Source organism: Lutra lutra, chromosome 10 (genome assembly GCF_902655055.1).
Source record: "Lutra lutra chromosome 10, mLutLut1.2, whole genome shotgun sequence".
NCBI lineage: Eukaryota > Metazoa > Chordata > Mammalia > Carnivora > Mustelidae > Lutra > Lutra lutra.
This window is the reverse complement of record NC_062287.1, coordinates 88,843,654-88,862,320: the sequence shown is the minus strand read 5'-3', so window position 1 is coordinate 88,862,320 and position 18,667 is coordinate 88,843,654. Positions and strand designations below refer to the sequence as shown.

The 18,667-nt window shown below is 42.6% G+C and overlaps 1 protein-coding gene across 5 annotated transcripts in view; it reads right to left on the bottom strand.

The window, feature by feature from the left end:
* Positions 1-5,493: 5,493 nt before the first annotated feature.
* Positions 5,494-18,667, bottom strand: part of IFTAP (intraflagellar transport associated protein) — a 68,651-nt gene continuing 55,477 nt past the window's right edge. For 3 of the 5 annotated variants that reach the window (XM_047693202.1, XM_047693200.1, XM_047693201.1), the window contains 2 exons: positions 14,778-14,917; positions 5,494-5,728 (listed from right to left, as the gene is read on the bottom strand). In XM_047693202.1, coding sequence (XP_047549158.1) covers positions 5,585-5,728; positions 14,778-14,917 — 284 coding nt within the window. In that variant the 3' untranslated portion in view covers positions 5,494-5,584. Of the gene's footprint in view, positions 5,764-14,777; positions 14,918-18,667 lie in introns of all 5 variants that reach the window. The other 2 variants (XM_047693203.1, XM_047693204.1) reach the window with 2 other exon arrangements.

Genomic DNA, 18,667 nt, shown 5'->3' with positions numbered 1-18,667 from the left:
TTAGACAATGAGCTGCTACACGTAGTTTTGAAACAAGGTAAGCGCCATGAAGATGGATATGAAAGCAATATGTAAAACAAGCCGGAGTGGCGAGAACAGGGGAAAGTAGAGTCTAACTGGGAAGGAAGAAGGCTTCCAGGAGAAGGGAAGTATAAAACGAAGATCTGGATAACAGCAAGCAGGATACACGGGAGGGAATGGAGTGAAAAGGTAGCGCAGAGGCCAAAGCAACAAACTTTGGCAACCAATGTGGTGCCATAAACAGGAACAAGAACATCAGAATGGGGAAAAGGAGCTGCTTTAGGGGGTAACACACGAATGAATGCCTTGTACATGTTTAAGGCCAGCAGCCAGAGATCCATCACCCTGGGCTGTCTTCTCTCCCCTCCTTCAGATCAAGGATCCTAGAACAGGGATCCTAGCCACCACATGTTCATGCCTGGCGCTTTCTACACACGACAGGAATATCCATGACCCTCTTGACATCTCACCCCACTTCCTGTTGCTCGTTCATTCAACATGGTAAGCGCAAGTGCTTCCCCTCAAGAAGCACTCTTCTCAACACGATGGAGGTAACACACACCGCCTTCACCCAACACGATCAAGGGTAACACACACCGCCTTCACCCAACACGATCGAGGGTAACACACACCACCTTCACCTTCACGGTTCTGATGGTCTTGTCCCGATGCAACTCCTGGCAGAACAGGATGTGTTTTCTTGGTGTTTGTCTTTTGTTTTGTTGCTCATGGAAATGGTTTTACTGTTTTATGGATTTAAAAATAGTATAAAATGCAAAAAGAAGATAATATACCGATATATATAATATACTGATAATATACCGATATATCGATAATAATGCGATAAAAGATGTGGATGATAAAGTTGAAAAGGATCTCAGAAAAGAGAACAAAAAGAGGAAAATGGGAGAGAAGGGAGTGTAAGATAGGAAAAGAGGGAGTGCACTAGAGGAGCAATCTAACAAGTTCAACATCTGAAATGTGGACATTCTAGGAAGAAAGAAAAGAGGAAGAGAATTGAAGGAAGAGAATAATCAAAAAATTTACTCAAGACAATTTCTCAGAACTATGGATGTAGTTTTCTTTTCTCTTCTTTTTTTTTTTTTAAGATTTTATTTATTTGACAGACAGAGATCATAAGTAGGCAGAGAGGCAGTGGGGGAGGTGGGGGGCAGGCTCCCTGCTGAGCAGAGAGCTGGATGTGGGGCTCGATCCCAGGACCCTGGGATCATGACCTAGCTGAAGGCAGAGGCTTTAACCCACTTGAGCCACCCAGGCGCCTCCTGGATGTAGTTTTCTAAACTAAAAGCCTCCTGAGTGCCTAGTATCAAAGCATGAAAATAGACCTGTGTCAATAAACAGCCTACATTTTCAGAAAACTGGGGATAACGAGATTACATACACTTCCAGAGAGAAAACCATGAACAGGCCCTTCATAGCCCAGCCCTGCATCCTCCTCCCTCCATGCCTACCCCTCCCCAGGATAATACAGCCCACCCCGCCCTTTCCACCCATCTCCCCTCAAACCTAAGTCAGACCATGTCCCTCCTCTGCTTAAACCCTTCTGTGGATTGCACTGCACTTGGAATAAATGAAAATATAAAGAAAACGGGGGAATTGGACTTTAAGACACGTTTAATGTTTGATGATTCTTAGGAGTACCAACATGTTTGAATGAGGGGCTAAAGGATTCTGCTTGATAGACAGCTACCAAAATGGAAATTTTCCTCTTTCTACCTCTCTCTTCCAGGCTTGTTTTCCTTTCCCGCCCCAGTTTGGCTCTAGTCAACAGTCCATACTCCTCACTGCAGATGGTTGGCAGTATCAGTTCCCACATGAATTGCTCCTGAATGGGATCTTTCATGGAAGAAATCGTAACAAAATTTCCAAAGAGCAGTTGAGAAGTGGGTGAAGTTCCCATGTGAACCAGGGTTCTCTCAACTCTCCACAAGGTTATGGTGAGGAAAAAAAGAAGGCACATGGAACATGGAACAGTTCTGTTTGGTCAAGCAAGGAGTCCCAGATTGGCCTTGGCCATCACATTACCATGAGTCTAGGAAGTATATTTATATATTCCCATATATAAATTGAAAAGGTGTATATAAAAATTGCTCAACATATGTCTAACCAAACTGATTTGATGAAATGGACCTCCAGGTTATTCAAACTAATAAACTTATCCTCTCAGGCTTGATTCATTCAATAAATGTTTATTGGACACCCACTTAACTCCAGGCCCTTTCCATCAATAAAAAGAGTAAGTTTATACCTGCTTGCAGCTGTGTCCTTGTGGGAGCATCTGATAATAAACAAGGCAAGGTGAGGGGATGCACAGTGACAGTGTGGAGGTTGTGAGACAGGAATTACTTTAGATAGGGTGGTCAGGGATAGACTCTGGGGAGACACAGTCCACCTGAGACCTGAAGAATGAAAGGATCCAGGGGCGCCTGGGTGGCTCAGTGGGTTAAAGTCTCTGCCGTCGGCTCGGGTCGTGATCCCAGGGTCCTGGGATGGATCCCTGCACTGGGCTGCCTGCTCAGTGGGAAGCCTGCTTCTCCCTCTCCCACTCCCCCTGCTTGTGTTCTCTCTCTCGCTGTGTCTCTCTCTGTCAAATAAATAAATAAAAATCTTTTCAAAAAATGGTGAAATCTTGGGGCACCTAGGTGGCTCAGTCATTAACCATCTGCCCTCAGCTCAGGTCATGATCCTAGGGTCCTGGGATTGAGCCCCACATCAGGCTCCCTACTCAGCGGAGAACCTGCTTCCCCCTCCCCCACTCCTCCTGCTCGTGTTCCTTCTCTCACTGTCCTTCTCCCTATCAAGTAAATAAGTATTTTTTTTAAAAATGGTGAAGTCTTTTCTTTATTCATGACACTAAAATGCTGCATATATGCTGAGACAACGGAGTCCGGTCTTGTGAACAATTAGATCACGATGTGTTGTCTTCAAGGCAGTGTGTATACAGATCGTGTGTTAAAATCTTGTCTTAACCTCGCAGACGCTCTCTCATTTCCACATCGTATCAATCAATAATCCTTGCTTGTTCTACTTCCAAACCTCTAATCACATCCATGCCTTCCACCTCTACCTCCAGCGCCTTAATTTGAGCTCTTATCTCCTACGCAAACTATTCCAACAGCATCCAACCAAAAACTCCTCCTGATTGCTCCCAAGCAAACTCAGATGTCACCCCTTGATGAAGATTCCCCAGCTCTCCGTTCTTGATTAAATAACTCCACTCACTTTGCCCCAGTAGCTTTCGGTGCGCACCACTCTTCCAACACAGGCTGCCCCCTACAGCAGGGCTGGCAAATAGAAATATGCACAATGTGTGTGGCATGTTAAATGTTCTAGGAGCCTCACTAAAAAGGGAAAGAGAAATCAGTGAATTAAATATTTTATTTAACCAGAGAGATCCATATCACTGACCCATATGATTTTAACATGTCATCCACACAAAAAAAACAAGAAGAAAGTCTACAATTTTTCATATTAATTCTTCAAAAATCCAATATGCATTTCACATTTATAGCATATTTAAAATTAGGTACTAAAGTTGTCATCAAAAATAACTGATCTGTATTTACCTGTCATAAAATTTAAAGATGAAAAAAACAGATTCCCATACCTACATTGTTTCAAATGTATACCTCAAAGTTTTATAATAACTATCAAATATCGACTTTAAAAAAAAAAAGACTGGTGACCTGTCTTTCTTTATCATTGGCATACAGTGTATTAGTTTCATGTGTATAAAATGGGGATTTGACATTCGTACACACTGCAGAACGGTTACCACAATAAGTCTAATCACCTACCACTTGTCACCTCACAAAGTTAATAGAATGTTTCTGACTATATGCCCCATGCTGAACATTACCTTTTTATTTCACATCAGAGTGAAATTAACATTTAAAAATCCGTCCCACGGTCATCCTAGCTACATTTCCTGTGCTCAGCAGCCTCACGCAGCCTCACGCAGCCTCACGCAGCGTCAATAGCTCGTGGCTATTCCATCGGACAGCGCAGCTCTGCTGTAATTAGTGTAAACGCATCTATCTTCCGAACTAAATCAGACCACGTCTAATTTACTGCCTCTTCCCCATTGCCTGGTTTAACATCTGACACGAAAATAGTGTTTTATGAAAGTTTGTTGACTAGATAAAGAAAAATAGATGTGGAAATCACTTTGACTCTATTAAAACAAGAATGTCCTTTGTAAGGAATATCAGTGGCACCCACAAGCACAGGGCTGCATGAAAACTCATCAAGCCCACGCACATTGGACTTGTTACCGATTCCTTTAATAATGAAAATTACCTCATACATACGATTCCCCCTTTTCCTGCGCCTTCCCTGTTCTTTTCTCCTTCCGTGAACACATTCATGGGTATCCTTCCCAATGAGCACTTCATAATATGCTTCCACATCCTCCAATTACTTTCTCGACCTGTCTTGCCTTCTTAAATTATTCTAAGCTTCTGGATACAGACATCATTCCTTGTACTTTGTAACTATCATCACACAAGGCTTAATGGCAATGCCAAAGTACAAGAATTTAATATATGACATATAATCAATTCTCAGATGCCTTCTTTTCAGTGAAGCCTTTCCCTATCGATCCTAGGAGCCCAACCTCTCAGCATGCACATTCACACCCCAGTCTCCGGAGAGCTGGGACCAGTGACCTCCCCACTGTGTCAGTTTGTCTCTATGTGCTACAGTGTTTCACCCCCAAGGATGTGGGATGATGTTTCCCATCTTTGTTGCAATAGCCCACATTACCTAGCTGCTGTGCTATCATCAGAATGGACCCTTCTGTTCTGTGCACCATAGGTACCCTGGCAGGACGGGTGACGCTGAAGCAGGCACAGGCCAGGGAGTCCCAGGACGCTCTGTGCAAGGGGTGCCCTGGCAGGGGGGCTGGAGCTGAGGCAGCGTGTGGGACAGCAGGTCCCTGGGCTCTTCAAGCAGAGGAGGTCCTGGCGGGACAGCTGAAACTAAAGTGGGGTGGCAGAGCAGAGGAGGCTGAGCGGACAGGCAAAAACAGGTGAGGGAGAGTGGGAGATACAGGCTTCCAGTCAGGGGAATAAAAGGCACCACCTAGGGAATATAGTCAATGATAGCGTAATAGCGTCATATGTGACAGTTCTGGTACACTTGTGGAGAGCGTAGCATGAGGTATAAACTTGTTGAATCACTATGCTGTACACCTGAAATTAATGTAACATTCTGTGTCAACTACATGCAAATAAAAAAAAATTAATTTAAAAAAATGGACCCTTCTGTGGGTATGGCTTCCTGTCCCTATTGGCCACCTCTATCTCCCCTCGCCTGCCATGGGATTAAGCAACACATGACAGAGGAAAATCCTGTAAGTGTACAGATCTCCTTGGTCTTATTAGTCGTAGCTCCCTCTTGACAAAAACTGATCAATTCATGCACAAGAAAATTTCGACAAAGGGAATCATAGTAGGTTTACCTTTTATTCTAATGTTGCTTGTATAACAACAAAATAAACACGAACACAAAGATGTCTCCGTGAATCAGCCATGGGGTTCCTCTAAGTCTGTGTCGGTGATCTCTCTTGCTTGGACAGCTCTGTGATCGCATCTATCTCTGCAGGAGTGAACTTGGGGGTTAGCATCACAGCGTCATAATCAAATTCTTCATCAAGTGAGAAGGGCTGGACTTCATCTCCGAGTACCTGTAAAAGGTAGAAGGAGAAAAATCCTACGATCGCTGTAAATGAGGAAAAAGATGAAAACATAAACTCCCTGTTAATATTTAATTTCAACTTTTTTTTTAGAACTTCAGCACTCTCCGCTGATTAAGCTGTTTTTAAGTAAAGGAATAAATTCAATTATTCAATTTGACCTAATTTAAGTCTCTTAATATGCCCCATTTGTACCATCCTGCATCAGAATGAGTATCATTAACTAATTCCACCCACGGCAAGAATCAGAGAGCTTCTCTTGCACACATTCATTACATTTTTACCACTTGTAGTGTTAGGGCTCAAGGCATATGGAAAAACTAAGAGTTACATTAAAATGTGAGAAAATATACCTTGAGATTTGGATCAACCTTCAACACACCTTCACCATTTACTAAAAAAGACTTGTATCAATACAACAATTTTCAAAGATAAAAATACTCTACACTTACCGTACTTACTTCTTCAGATAATACTTATAACTCTGAGGCCAATAACAGTGGGAATTAAAACACACAGCATCACCTCAAAAATTCCAGGATCTCTTTCTTCTCTCAAGAATTTAGAAAAATATTACAGAATTTATCTACAAGTCAGAGTAGCTGCAAAGCGGCACAATAATTCTGTACCTATTTATTCATAATCTGTGAGTTTAAAGACTTCCTAAAGGAAGGCAGATATTTTCCAATAAACAAAAAGAGAATACCTTAAATCACATTGTATTCACCTCTTAAAGAGCCGCTCTGAAAGCAAATGCTTTGCAATACAATGAAATTATCTGGCAGTTCTATGTAACTCTATGATATGTATGGCGATGCTAAAATAATTGAAAACAATGGTTTATGGAAGAATGAAAAAAAAAATGCCCTGAAGCTATAATGAGCTTTAAATATTCTTGCATTCAAGATTATCTCATTGAGTGGATTTTGCAACGTTCTTAAAAATAGACCATGTAGCTGAGAAACTATGTGCTGTTATTAAAGGTGGGGGGGGACATGAAAAGTCGGTATCTCCTATCTGTTTGGCAAGTTGCATCTCGTAGTAAGGTGTGCAGTGCTAATAGCAAATATGTAGCCATCTACCACCCTTTCTAAGTAAAACCAGCAAGAGAACAGACTTCAGAGACTTGTTCATTTCCTCTGTATTTGAAACTGTCTGCATGCTTTCCTGACAAAGGCAATGATGGGATCTGCCACTGAGTGAGTTCCCACCTCATGTCCACCCCAGTACAAGGAAGGGGGTGGGTATCAGCAGTCATCTTCAAACAACCCCTCTTCTGAAGCTCTGAAAGGTTAAGTGACTGGCCTGAGGCTGTATCGTTAGTAACGGAAAGAAGCAAGACTGGAACCCAGGGCAATCAGTTTCAGGTGAAGTTTACCCTCTCAACAAAAGCACCAGCAAAAATCAACCTTGAACTTCTCACTAAGCCAAGTCATAGACAGCTCTTGCGGAGAAAAGACCTTTTCCAAATAAGCTAAGTCATTCCCACAGTTTATCATAAAATCCATATCCAAGGCTCCATGTAACACCATGACTGTCTTGAAAAGAGCGTGTGTGCACAGGTAGCCAATCCGTCTGCAGAGTGACCGATCTGTCCATTTTGGTCACTCTCTAAGATTACAATTATCTCCACAGTGGAAGTGACAGAGTGGTAATACGGCTAAGAACAGCTCAAATGAGGAAACATAAACAGTGACACAATATGTTCATTTCCTGAACGTAAGCATCCTTGTCGCCTCCATCTCTACTCAGTAGGGAGCACTGTGGCTGGCAGGCCTGGCCACACCCCACCCTGAGCCAATTCTAACAGATCCTGGGAGAAGACCAGAAAGAGTCCCCTCTCTACCAGTGCATCCAGCCTGATGGGATTCTTGCTGCCCTTTTATGGCTGGTTCGAGGCCTGGCACCCACTTATCGGCCAAGTTTCAGGCTGCAAGTACCCACGTGGGTCCATCGCACTAGGAATTTGAATCATCACCCCACCCCCAGCCTCTAAAACCTTACCTACCCCATACCAGCCACTCTCTAGATGCAGCCACTTTGCTTTCACCCACCTCCCTCTGAGGCTGGAATGCATTTAATAGGAGACAAATCTCTTTGCTGTGCTAAAATCCCGGTGATACCAGACCATCCTCCTCACATGCTCTCTATACAACACAAACAACCCTCACATTCCCACCTCCCTCCCCTTTACTTGTTCACTCCATAAACATGTATTGAGTGTTTAAGATGTGTTAGATACAGGGAACACAGGATGAAAATAGCAAAATCTGTGTCCACCAGGTATCCTCCCTTCAGGGAGAAGACAGAGTAAATGAACAATTTCTACATCGTGTGCCATGCTCTCCAACAGAGAAATGCAAAAAGGGGTTGCAAAAGCACACAGGGGAAGTGCCGCGGCTTACCTTACCCTTAGCTGAGCATTGCTACTCTCCAGAAAATCCTACTTGCCTCCTCACTCAACACCCCACTCATGACCCACCTCGTATTAGCAACCCAGAGAGAGAACAGCTTGTGTGCCGTACTTCTAGACTCTCTGCTAAGGGCTCACTCCCATGGCCAACTTAGCTCTACAAATGGCCCAATCCATCACACCCTTATTCCTCTGCCTTGTCTGAGGTTCCAACATAACGTGCAGCTACAATATCCAACACTGTGGTACTAGAGATGTAGAAGTTTATCCTTAAGTAGAAAAATCTTATTTTCCTTTAAGTTTTTTTTTTTAAATACACTCAAATTTTTTCTGTTAAGGAGTATGATTCCCTTCATTGGTCATTCGGTATTAACCAAAACAATAGCAAGGAATAAAGTTTTTAGCTGGTCAATAAATCTGATGGCAACACGAGAGTTACTCATTTATAATACATTTAGAGTTAGAAAAATACACCTAAAAATATAAATTTCTTCACTTGGAAACGGAGTTATAATGGCAGCTATTAATAAATTAACTCCCTAGGCAATCAGTTCAGTGCTGAACTACAAAAGCAAGAAACCAAAAATAGCAGTAATTTCATATTTGCAATGCCAAATGTGATGATACTCTTGACATTTCAAACCATTTGGGGGTAGCCCTGTAATGTGGCCAGTACGTCCCTGATTCACAGTGTCAGAGGGGCACCCTCCTGCAGTCAGTCAGTGACTTTCCATTCTTTCCACAAACTCTATGCTCCTATGAAATTCTAGGCACTGCGATAGGCACTGAGGATACAAAGATGAAGTCTTGTATGACATCGGAGAGAAAGGAGATAGACATTTAACAAGTCAGTAGAGTAAAACGGAGTAAGTACAAACAGTATGTTGGGGGTGATGGGAACAGAGAAGAGACACCTAAACCCACTAGGACTGTAAGGTACTGGGAAGGAATCAGAGACGGCTTCCTGGGAGAGTTGATATCCAAGCAGAATCTTAAGGATATTAGTTAACAAGGTGGAGGGAAGAACTTTGCAGATAAAGGGAGTTCTAGTGAGCAGGATAAGGAAATAAGATGCCAAGTTTCACATGTAAGGATCTGCAAGTAGGTAAGTGTTAAGGGAGAGAGAAGCAGGAGACAGATTGGTGCCAGATCATGACAGTCTTAGATGCTATTTATCCTAGAGATGATGAAGTCATTAAAGGATTTCTTGAAAGGAAGGTAGATAGTTGGTCATCTAGGCATTTCAGGTAAATTGCTTCATTCCTTCAAATTTTAACCGAGCACCTACAATGAAGCAAGCGCTGGACGGACCGCTTTGTGAAAACCAGAAAGACGCCCTACCTTCATGGAGATTACATCCAGATGGGTTACTTTGAAGAGTAAAAAGAAGGTAGATTTGAAGTCAGGGAGACTAGTTAGGAGTCTGATAGAGCAGTCCAGGCAAGAGATAACGAGTACAGGAAGCTGACAGCAGAGATATGAAAATATAAGAAAGCAAAACTGGCACCACTTGAGGACTGATCTGGATTTGGAAAGGCAAGAATGCATGAAGTGAAGCAGGCAAAGAAAGACAAGCTTGGCTTTGGACATGTTGATTTGAAGGCACCCAAAGGAATCTAGATAGAGATAACAACGGGCCACTGAAAACCAGAACCTGAAGCTCCGAGAAAGGTCTGAAGCTAGAGATGCAGATTTGGGGACAGAAGCAGGAAAGGTAAAACCTAGAGATGAAAATGGATCCAAGTATGTTAAACGGAAAGAGGTTTACCACGGAACCCTGAGCAGTACCAACTCAGGGATGGATGGAGGGAAGCCCCCAAAGGAGGCAGGGAAAGAACAAAGAGAGAAATGTACAAAGAATCTGGGGAGAGCAGTAAAGTGAGAACCAGAGGACCACGAGGGTCAAGCACAGTAGAGCAATCCATTAAAATAAAGGCTGGATGGGTGCCTAGGTGGCTCAGTCAGCTAAGCAACCGACTCTTGATTTCAGCTCAGGTCATGATCTTAGGGGTGTAAGATTGAGCCCCATATAGGGCTCTGTGCTGAGCATGGAGCCCTATTTTTTCCCTCTCCCTCTGCCCCCCACTTCACTCTCTCTCTTTATTTAAAAAAAAAAAAAAAAAGGACTGGAAAATGTCCACTGAGATCTGGCAGTTACAGAGTAAGTGGTACCTTTATTCTGAATACATCCAGGCAGGTGACTAGAGCCAAGGACATTCTGCAGGACACTGAATGAGGAATGAGGGGGGAAGAAGCAGAGTCAACTAGTAGGGTCAAGTCTCATAGTTACTGAAGTCTAGACGAGAACAGAGGGAGAAGAACAGACAGTAGTCCAAAAGGGCCTGAGGTAGAGAGAAGGCTATTTTCCCTTTCCTTTTGTTTTGCTTCATTTCATTAAGGATGGGAGAGACTTGAACATGTTTACATGTTGAGAAGAATGAAGCAATAGAGAAGGAGAGAGAGAATGGCCCTGACCGTGTTGTTCTATCAGAAAAACACTCTCAGTGGGTAATGAGGTTTTTCTTTTATTTATTTGTTCATTCAATATTTATTGCATGTCTACCATATGCAAGTAGCACTGAACTCGGCACTACGTCCTACTTTTTTTGCTTTTTAATTAAGCTTATGAAGACACACATCAGTGAATTCAGAGTCCTCCAAAACAAGGGCCACATATGTAATCCAAAGCAGATGTACACTGCAATTCAGAAGACATCACTGTGGTCTTCGAAATGGCAGCTTTTAAAATGCAGTCGAGTTGCAATTCTACTTATGTATTTCGGCTCTTGACTACTACGGCCCACGCTGGGAATTCTCTTCCTTTGGGTTAGGTTCGCTTCAGGGTTCTGAGCTGTACGACTCCAAGGCTTTGGGATTACAAACTGAAATTCTCATTTATTTCAAAGAGGAGAATTTATGCAATGGAAAACCAAATCCCCTGCTACTAAAAGGAAAACGACTGTGAATTAAGTTATTAACTTGTTATTTTTGCCTAAGGAGCTGAGAGAAATATGTGGATTTGAGGGGTCTCATTTCAAATCTAATTGAAATCTTTTCGTAGCCTCTCAGGGAATAGAATTTGCACACCGTTAGAAAACGGCTAGTTTCCTTAAAATTGCTCATGTGACTCATTCAAAGAGAGACCCTGTTACCAGAGAAATCATTTTCATTCATAGTATCACACAGGCAAATTAGAGAAAACAGAACTAATGCTCAAATCAATAAGAGCAGCATTTAGCTGTAGGCTATCTTACAAAGTAATATAGTGAATAAACCATCTTTACAGGTGAAAAAATTTAGAGTCCCATTACGAACTGGAAAAATAGGAGATCGCCCATCGAAATGCCACAAAAGTTTCTTCTGTGATTTGGGGTTGGGGGAAAAGGGTGGAGGAGGAACACACAATTTTTCACCTTCCCAATGTTTCTATTTGCTCTATAAAGCTGTTACTAAATTCATTGAGACAGAATTACTAAGGCAACAAGTTATTCACAAACAGAGAGACGGAAGGTCCTTGGCAAATGTCTGACTCTAAGGGGGAGATGCACATATATAAAACCCCAGTGACAAAATTAGGAAAAAAATTAAATTGGTCTAATCTGTATCAGGAAGTCACAGCCTCTTCTTAGAGGAGGTCAAGACATCCAGGATTCATTTTCATCTTTGAGACTGATATCACAGAAAGAAGTTACCATATTTAGCCCCAAATTGCCCCTTGGTTGGTCCTTACAGGATATATTTGCTAGAAATTGATTATTAGGATGTTTTACTGGCAGTGAGTGCTTTAAAATAAGATTAACCAAGGCATAGTTGGTAAAGTATTAGGATTCTAGGCAGTTCTGAAAACTTTCTCTAACAAATCGTGGTCAGAAATAAAAATCCCAGCCAAGATATTCTAGGTATTTGAAAAACAGCAGGGCGCCTGGGTGGCTCAGTGGGTTAAGCCGCTGCCTTCGGCTCAGGTCATGATCTCGGGGTCCTGGGATCGAGTCCCGCGTCGGGCTCTCTGCTCAGGAGGGAGCCTGCTTCCCTTCCTCTCTCTCTCTGCCTGCCTCTCTGCCTACTTGTGATCTCTCTCTGTCAAATAAATAAATAAAAAAAAAAAATCTTAAAAAAAAAAAAAAAAAGAAAAACAGCAAAAGTTCTCCATCTATGTTTTCTAAGTTTGCCAACACAAAATTTGTTCATAACATTTTGATTCCAACATTTAAAAAATGTTCACATTTTCTGGGAAGAAATTGATATTCCTTTTCAAGATACAATCATATCCAAGGTTTTAACCTGCATTTTTTACTGGCTACTTGATGGATTCTAGGAATCATTTGGTTTTTTTTTAACCCATCAATGGAAACGATTTTATAACAATTCCTATAATGGCACTAGGTGCCATGACCACTGGCTGGCCCAGCAATTTGTATGGTCACAACTGAAGTCAAGAGCATGAACAAGTCTTTAAAAGAAACTGATTCCTCCTAGAAATAACACTGCAATTTTAGTTTCTTACTACTTGGAGAAAGCAATCAATCTGTAATTCAAAAAGCACATTGAAGAGTGGCTGTCCCCCCTACCAGTTTATCTGGTAACCAATTCAGGGGTTTAATACAAGCCTGCAAGCCTCCTAGACACACTTCTGTGATGTCTGTAAACAAAAATTCTATGACAAAGAGGCAATTTAAAATGGGAGCATATGGATTACCTTTGACTGAACGACTGCTTCCATAACAGAATGTCTTTTTTTTTTCTTTTAAAGATTTTATTTATTTATGACAGAGAGAAATAGGGAGAGAGGAAACACAAGCACACAAGCACTGGGGACCTGGAGAGGGAAAAGCAGGCTCCCCACTGATATGGGGCTCCACTCCAGGACACTAGGATCATGACCTGAGCAGAAGGCAGACGCTTAATGACCGAGCCACCCCCACCCCCCACCCCCCTCCCCCAGTAACAGAATATCTTTAAGTGATAAGATCTGTAGTACCTGAATGATCAAATAGGCAATCCCTAGGAGTTTTATTAGGAAGCAATAATAAAGAGCCCTTCACAACTTCTTGTGCCTGATACATTCTTCTGTTGGAAGTAAACATGGTGATCAAGGTCACACCCAACACCACCAGCAGCCTTGGTTAGTGCGTGTTTCTAAAAGTATATGCGAAAGAGCTGCAAACAATGACAAATGATGACTTTCTAGGTGTGCCAGTGGGACAGGAAAAGCATGGCAGAGATTCCGTGCCCCCTGACTGTGAAGCGCTTGGCTAGATGACAGTGCCCCCAGTGGCTGGACAGGAATACATGACGAAGTGGTTGCAAGTGGAATGTGAGCAGAAATGAAGTCCTGAGTCCTAAGCCTTGGGGAAACGTGCAGCTCCCACACACTTCCCTGCTGCCCCTATGGTAGGACAGTGACCTGAGCTGGAACATTCATAGGAGGACAATGTCCTGAGGCACAGCGGAGATCCAGAGAGAAGGAATCTGGGCCCCTGGTGACCCCAGGGAACAGAGAAAACACTCACTTTAAAGGCTTTCCATAGGGTGTGTGGATGGTTCAGTCAGTTAAGAATCTGATTTTGGCTCAAGTCATGATCTCAGGGTCCCAGGATTGAGCCCCATGTTGGGCTCCCACTCAGTGGGGAGTCTGCTTCTCCCTCTCCCTCTGCCCCTCCCCCACTCCCTGCTTATGTGCGCTCTCTCTCTCTCAAATAAATAAATAAAATTAAAAAAAAAAAAGAAGTTTTCCATAGACTGTTATATGAGGGAAATAAAGTTCTATCTCCTTTTGGCCACTGACTTACTGTTGGGATTCTCTACAGCAACAGCTTGGCCTTACCTTAACCAATAAAAGATGTTTATAGGACCTTGGAAACAAGAGTAAAAGCAAACGGCCAGTCCAGACAAAAAGAGAAAATCTGGGGTGCCTGGGTGGCTCAGTGGGTTAAAGCCACTGCCTTCGGCTCGGGTCATGATCTCAGGGTCCTGGGATCGAGCCCCGCATCGGGCTCTCTGCTCAGCAGGGAGCCTGCTTCCTCCTCTCTCTCTGCCTGCCTCTCTGCCTGCTTGTGATCTCTCTCTGTCAAATAAATAAACAAAATCTTAAAAAAAAAAAAAAAAAAAAAGAGAGAGAGAGAGAATCTATTGCATCGTCCCCAGATAACACTGTCCTGCAGCATGGCCTACATCATGAAACAAAAATAGTTTCCACGTAAAGAAGACATAACTGCTCTCCATGTTTAAAAGAAATCTGCAGGGGTGCCTGGGTGGCTCAGTGGGTTAAGCCTCTGCCTTCGGCTCAGGTCATGATCTCAGGGTCCTGGGAGCGAGCCCCGCATTGGGCTCTCTGCTCGGCGGGGAGCCTGCTTCCCCCACTCTCTCTCTCTGCCTGCCTCTTGGCCTGCTTGTGATCTCTCTCTCTGTCAAATAAATAAATAAAATCTTAAAGAAAAGAAAAGAAAAGAAATCTGCACATTAGAGATAGATGGCAGTTATAGAGGGACTAGATTAAGCAACATGAATTCTAAATTTTTCCAAATCTAAGAAAAATAAAAAAGCACAAAGATATGGCAGCATTTCACTGAAAGGACAAGTTATAAAATCAAGGCAATTTCAAAACTGATTGAACTCCCTATGGAGTACCTCTTCTGTTTGCTTGTCAGCTCCTCTCCCAGCAGGCCCTGGCTTTACCCCAGGGATGAAGGGCTGGGCCACAGAAGGAATGTAAGAAGGGACACGCGGGCAGACGTCCTCCTCCACTTCTCCTGGAAGCAGCAGCAAATCTGTTGGATACAAAATATTTCACTTGATGCTTTCATCAAGTTCACAATTGACCTAAATCACCTAAAAGCCCACAATAGTCAAAAGAATGAAGTAAAAATGCTCAAATAAAGTAGGTTCATTTGAGACAATGCCTGTCCTCATTTGGGGATTTACCTAAGAGATTCCCTTTTCCATAAAATAGAAGCCATTTGCGCATTTATTTTTACCTTACTGTCTCAAGGTCACATTTGATCCAAAGGTTTGGGAGACGGATTGTTTAGGGACTGACTTGATCACACCTCTCACCCCCAACCCAATTTCTACCTCTGTAGGAAAATAAGGCAAGATGCTACCTTTCCCACATTTTCCCGAGGGATGGAAAGAAAGGAAATGAAGTGCTGAATTCATCCTGTAACACTGTGGCAATATATATATATATATATATATATATATGTAAAACAGTGATGCCAGAAGGAAAGGACTTTAACTTTCAGCAGAAAAATGAAGTGCTCTGTCATAGGCTGAATTCACGGTCTGATGTTCGATCCCGCAAACAACTCGTTTCCAGCTCGTTTAGCATCATGACAAGAATTCAATAACCAATCTGGGTTTTCTGATCTGTGCGTTGTAAGTGGATCTGTTGCCTTATTTTTGCACGTGTCACAGAACATGGGGCATCACCATCAGATCTTCCACAGCTTTCTTTAAGGGGGACAAAAAATAAAAACAAATAAAAGCACAATAGGGGGGCTCCTGGGTGGCTCAGTGGGTTAAAGTCTCTGCCTTTGGCTCAGGTCATGATCCCAGGGTCCTGGGATCGAGCCCCACATCGGGCTCTCTGCTTAGCAGGGAGCCTGCTTCCCTTCCTCTCTCTCTCTGCCTGCTTCTCTGCCTACTTGTGATCTCCGTCTGTCAAATAAATAAATAAAATCTTTAAAAAAAAAAAAAGCACAATAGGCCTCCTCATCGATCCGAGCTTTCATAGAACCAGAAGGGCTGCTGGAGCTGGCCAGGAACATGCAGCTGGCTCAGGACCATGCTGCCTGCTACTCAATGATGATCCTCATGAAGACACTAATTAAGTTCTCAGTGGAAGTGATTAATTAACAACAGGCGTGCCTTGGCGGTTGCCAATGGCAGCATATATAGGGAGATAATTAAGCAGGTATGGATACTCAAAACCTGAAACTTACTTGAAATATGTCTCTCACAACTGCAGATAACACCAGCACAAAAACATGTTAATTACAAAATTCTTAGGACTCCAGCAACAGAACATCGTCAGCCTAGAAACTGAAGCTGCGGGTGGGTCGGGGGATCGTGAAGAAGATACTTCTACTATGATTCATTATTGGAACCTTAAAATATGACCGAATTAGAAGAAATAAAAACATCAGTCAACACGTATAGGAGCTGACATTCTACAACCATCAGTTGAGCTCATGCCCTCAAGGACGTTATTCCTTCCCATTTCATAGGCAAGGAGCTCTGAGCAAGGAGAGTCACCTCGTTCAAGGGGCCACAGCTAGGAAGTGTCAGAGTTGGGAAGTCTGCCAGCAGAGCCCGTACTCTGCCCACCACGTCACATGACAAACTTCCTTTTTTTTTTTTTAGGATTTTATTTTTATTTACTTATTTGAGAGAGAGAGAAAAAGAGAGAGTACATGAGAGGGGAGAAGTCAGAGGGAGAAGCAGATGCCCCACTGAGCAGGGAGCCCTATGCGGGACTGGATCCCAGAACTCCAGGATCAGGACCTGAGCCGAAAGCAGTTGCTTAAGTAAACTGAGCCACCCAGGTGTCCCCATGAACTTCTTTTTATTTTTATTTATTTATTTTTTTAAAGATTTTATTTATTTGACAGAGATCACAAGTAGGCAGAGAGGCAGGCAGAGTGAGAGGAGGAAGCAGGCTCCCTGCTGAGCAGAGAGCCTGATGCGGGGCTGGATCCCAGGACCCTGGGATCATGACCTGAGCAGAAGGCAGAGGCTTTAACCCACTGAGCCACCCAGGTGCGGCCCCATGAACTTCTTTTAACTAAGCAATTTCATTACATAAATTATTTAAATTTATCAGATTATACAACCAAACTCAGAGCCAAGGAATGTCACTACTATAGCACATTAGCACGGTTAGTCAGTATTAAGTACACATAAACATTTTATACCCAGAGAAGCAATGTTTTTAAACTCAGTAAGGCTGATGGAGAGATTGGCTTTCTAAGATATCTATTCATGAGCTCCAATGCACCTCCCTCATTGAGCCCCCTGGTGTAACTGCCTAGGACTGATACAAGCGTGGTCAGGGACCTGCCAACAACAAAGGCAAGAAGAGAAAACCTCTTCATGGGAAAACCGGTACCTCTGAGACGACCAGCTGAGAGTGCAAAACATCAGTTCAGACGTGAATCAAAATCAATTCTGCTTTCAGAGCTATTTAAAATCTGACTGACAATATTATGCAGCAAGGAGGACAACTCTCTAATTCCTATGCTGAAACTCTTTGCCTCCCTGATATGTTTGCAGAGAAGGGAGGATTTTCAACAAAAATGGTTTCTTTCATAAAGATTTTACTGCCACGGAAACAATTCCCTCAAAACAACAAGATTCGGTTTCCCCTACACTTTAAATTCTTGCCGTTTGTTTCTTCAGTGTAAAAGCAAAACGCACAAATGCGTATGCGCCGACGCCTAACACAGCACCTGACACAGAGCAAATTCTCAACAGATACTTGAGACGGGAAATGAATTCCCGCATCTCCCCTTCTAAACTGAACAGTGAGTACCAAGAGTTACCTACCAGGAAGACATTGTAGATGTCTACATAGAGTCCTTACCCTCAAACACTAAATTCGGTTACAGGGGTAAGATTTTCACACATAGAATTAATCCGAGAGTAATCAAGAGTAAAATTGAACAGCATTAGCCCTACAGAGGATGGATTTATAAAAGAGTGAAACTAATATGTACAGGGATAGTCTGGTAAGACATATTTTATGAAGAAGGCTACCTTATCTTTCCGCCATTTTAAAATCACACATAGGTTTATACACTCACATTGTCTCAGAAAGAAAAATTATTCTATTCATTGGTAGGGGAAGGGGAAATGGAATGTCTGAAGTCCTTTGTAAAATTCTCCAAAACTGAAATGCTTTATTAAACTTTAAACTTTACCTGATCTTATTTTTTTTATTTTTTAATTTTTTTTAAAAGATTTTATTCAGTTATTTGACAGATAGAGATCACAAGTAGGCAGAGAGGGAGGAGGAAGCAGGCTCTCCGCTGAGCAGAGAGCCTGACGCGGGGCTTGATCCCAGGGTGGGATCATGATCTGAGCCAAAACCAGAGGCTTTAACCCACTGAGCCACCCAGGTGCCCCTTAACCTGATCTTATTAACTGCTGTTTCTGAAACAACCAAAGGCCTTGTTTTCATCTTAACTAAATACCATTATTTTGGTTGATGTGCACTGCACAGTCAAGCCCTCTCTCAGAAGCGAATGTTCATGTTCGATGGCAAGCCTGGTTGAAAACACTCCCATCTCGTCTTTCTCTCTACATGATAAGAATTTCAACATTTACAAACTATACATTTATGCCATTTGTATTTCTGTATGAAGTCAATAATCAACAGTCAAAAGCTATAATCAGATAATCTAATATAACATTAAAAAGCAAGCAATCAGGACGCCTGGGTGACTCAGTGGGTTAAAGCCTCTGCCTTAGGCTCAGGTCATGATCCCAGGGTCCTGGGATTGAGCCGGGCATCAGGCTCT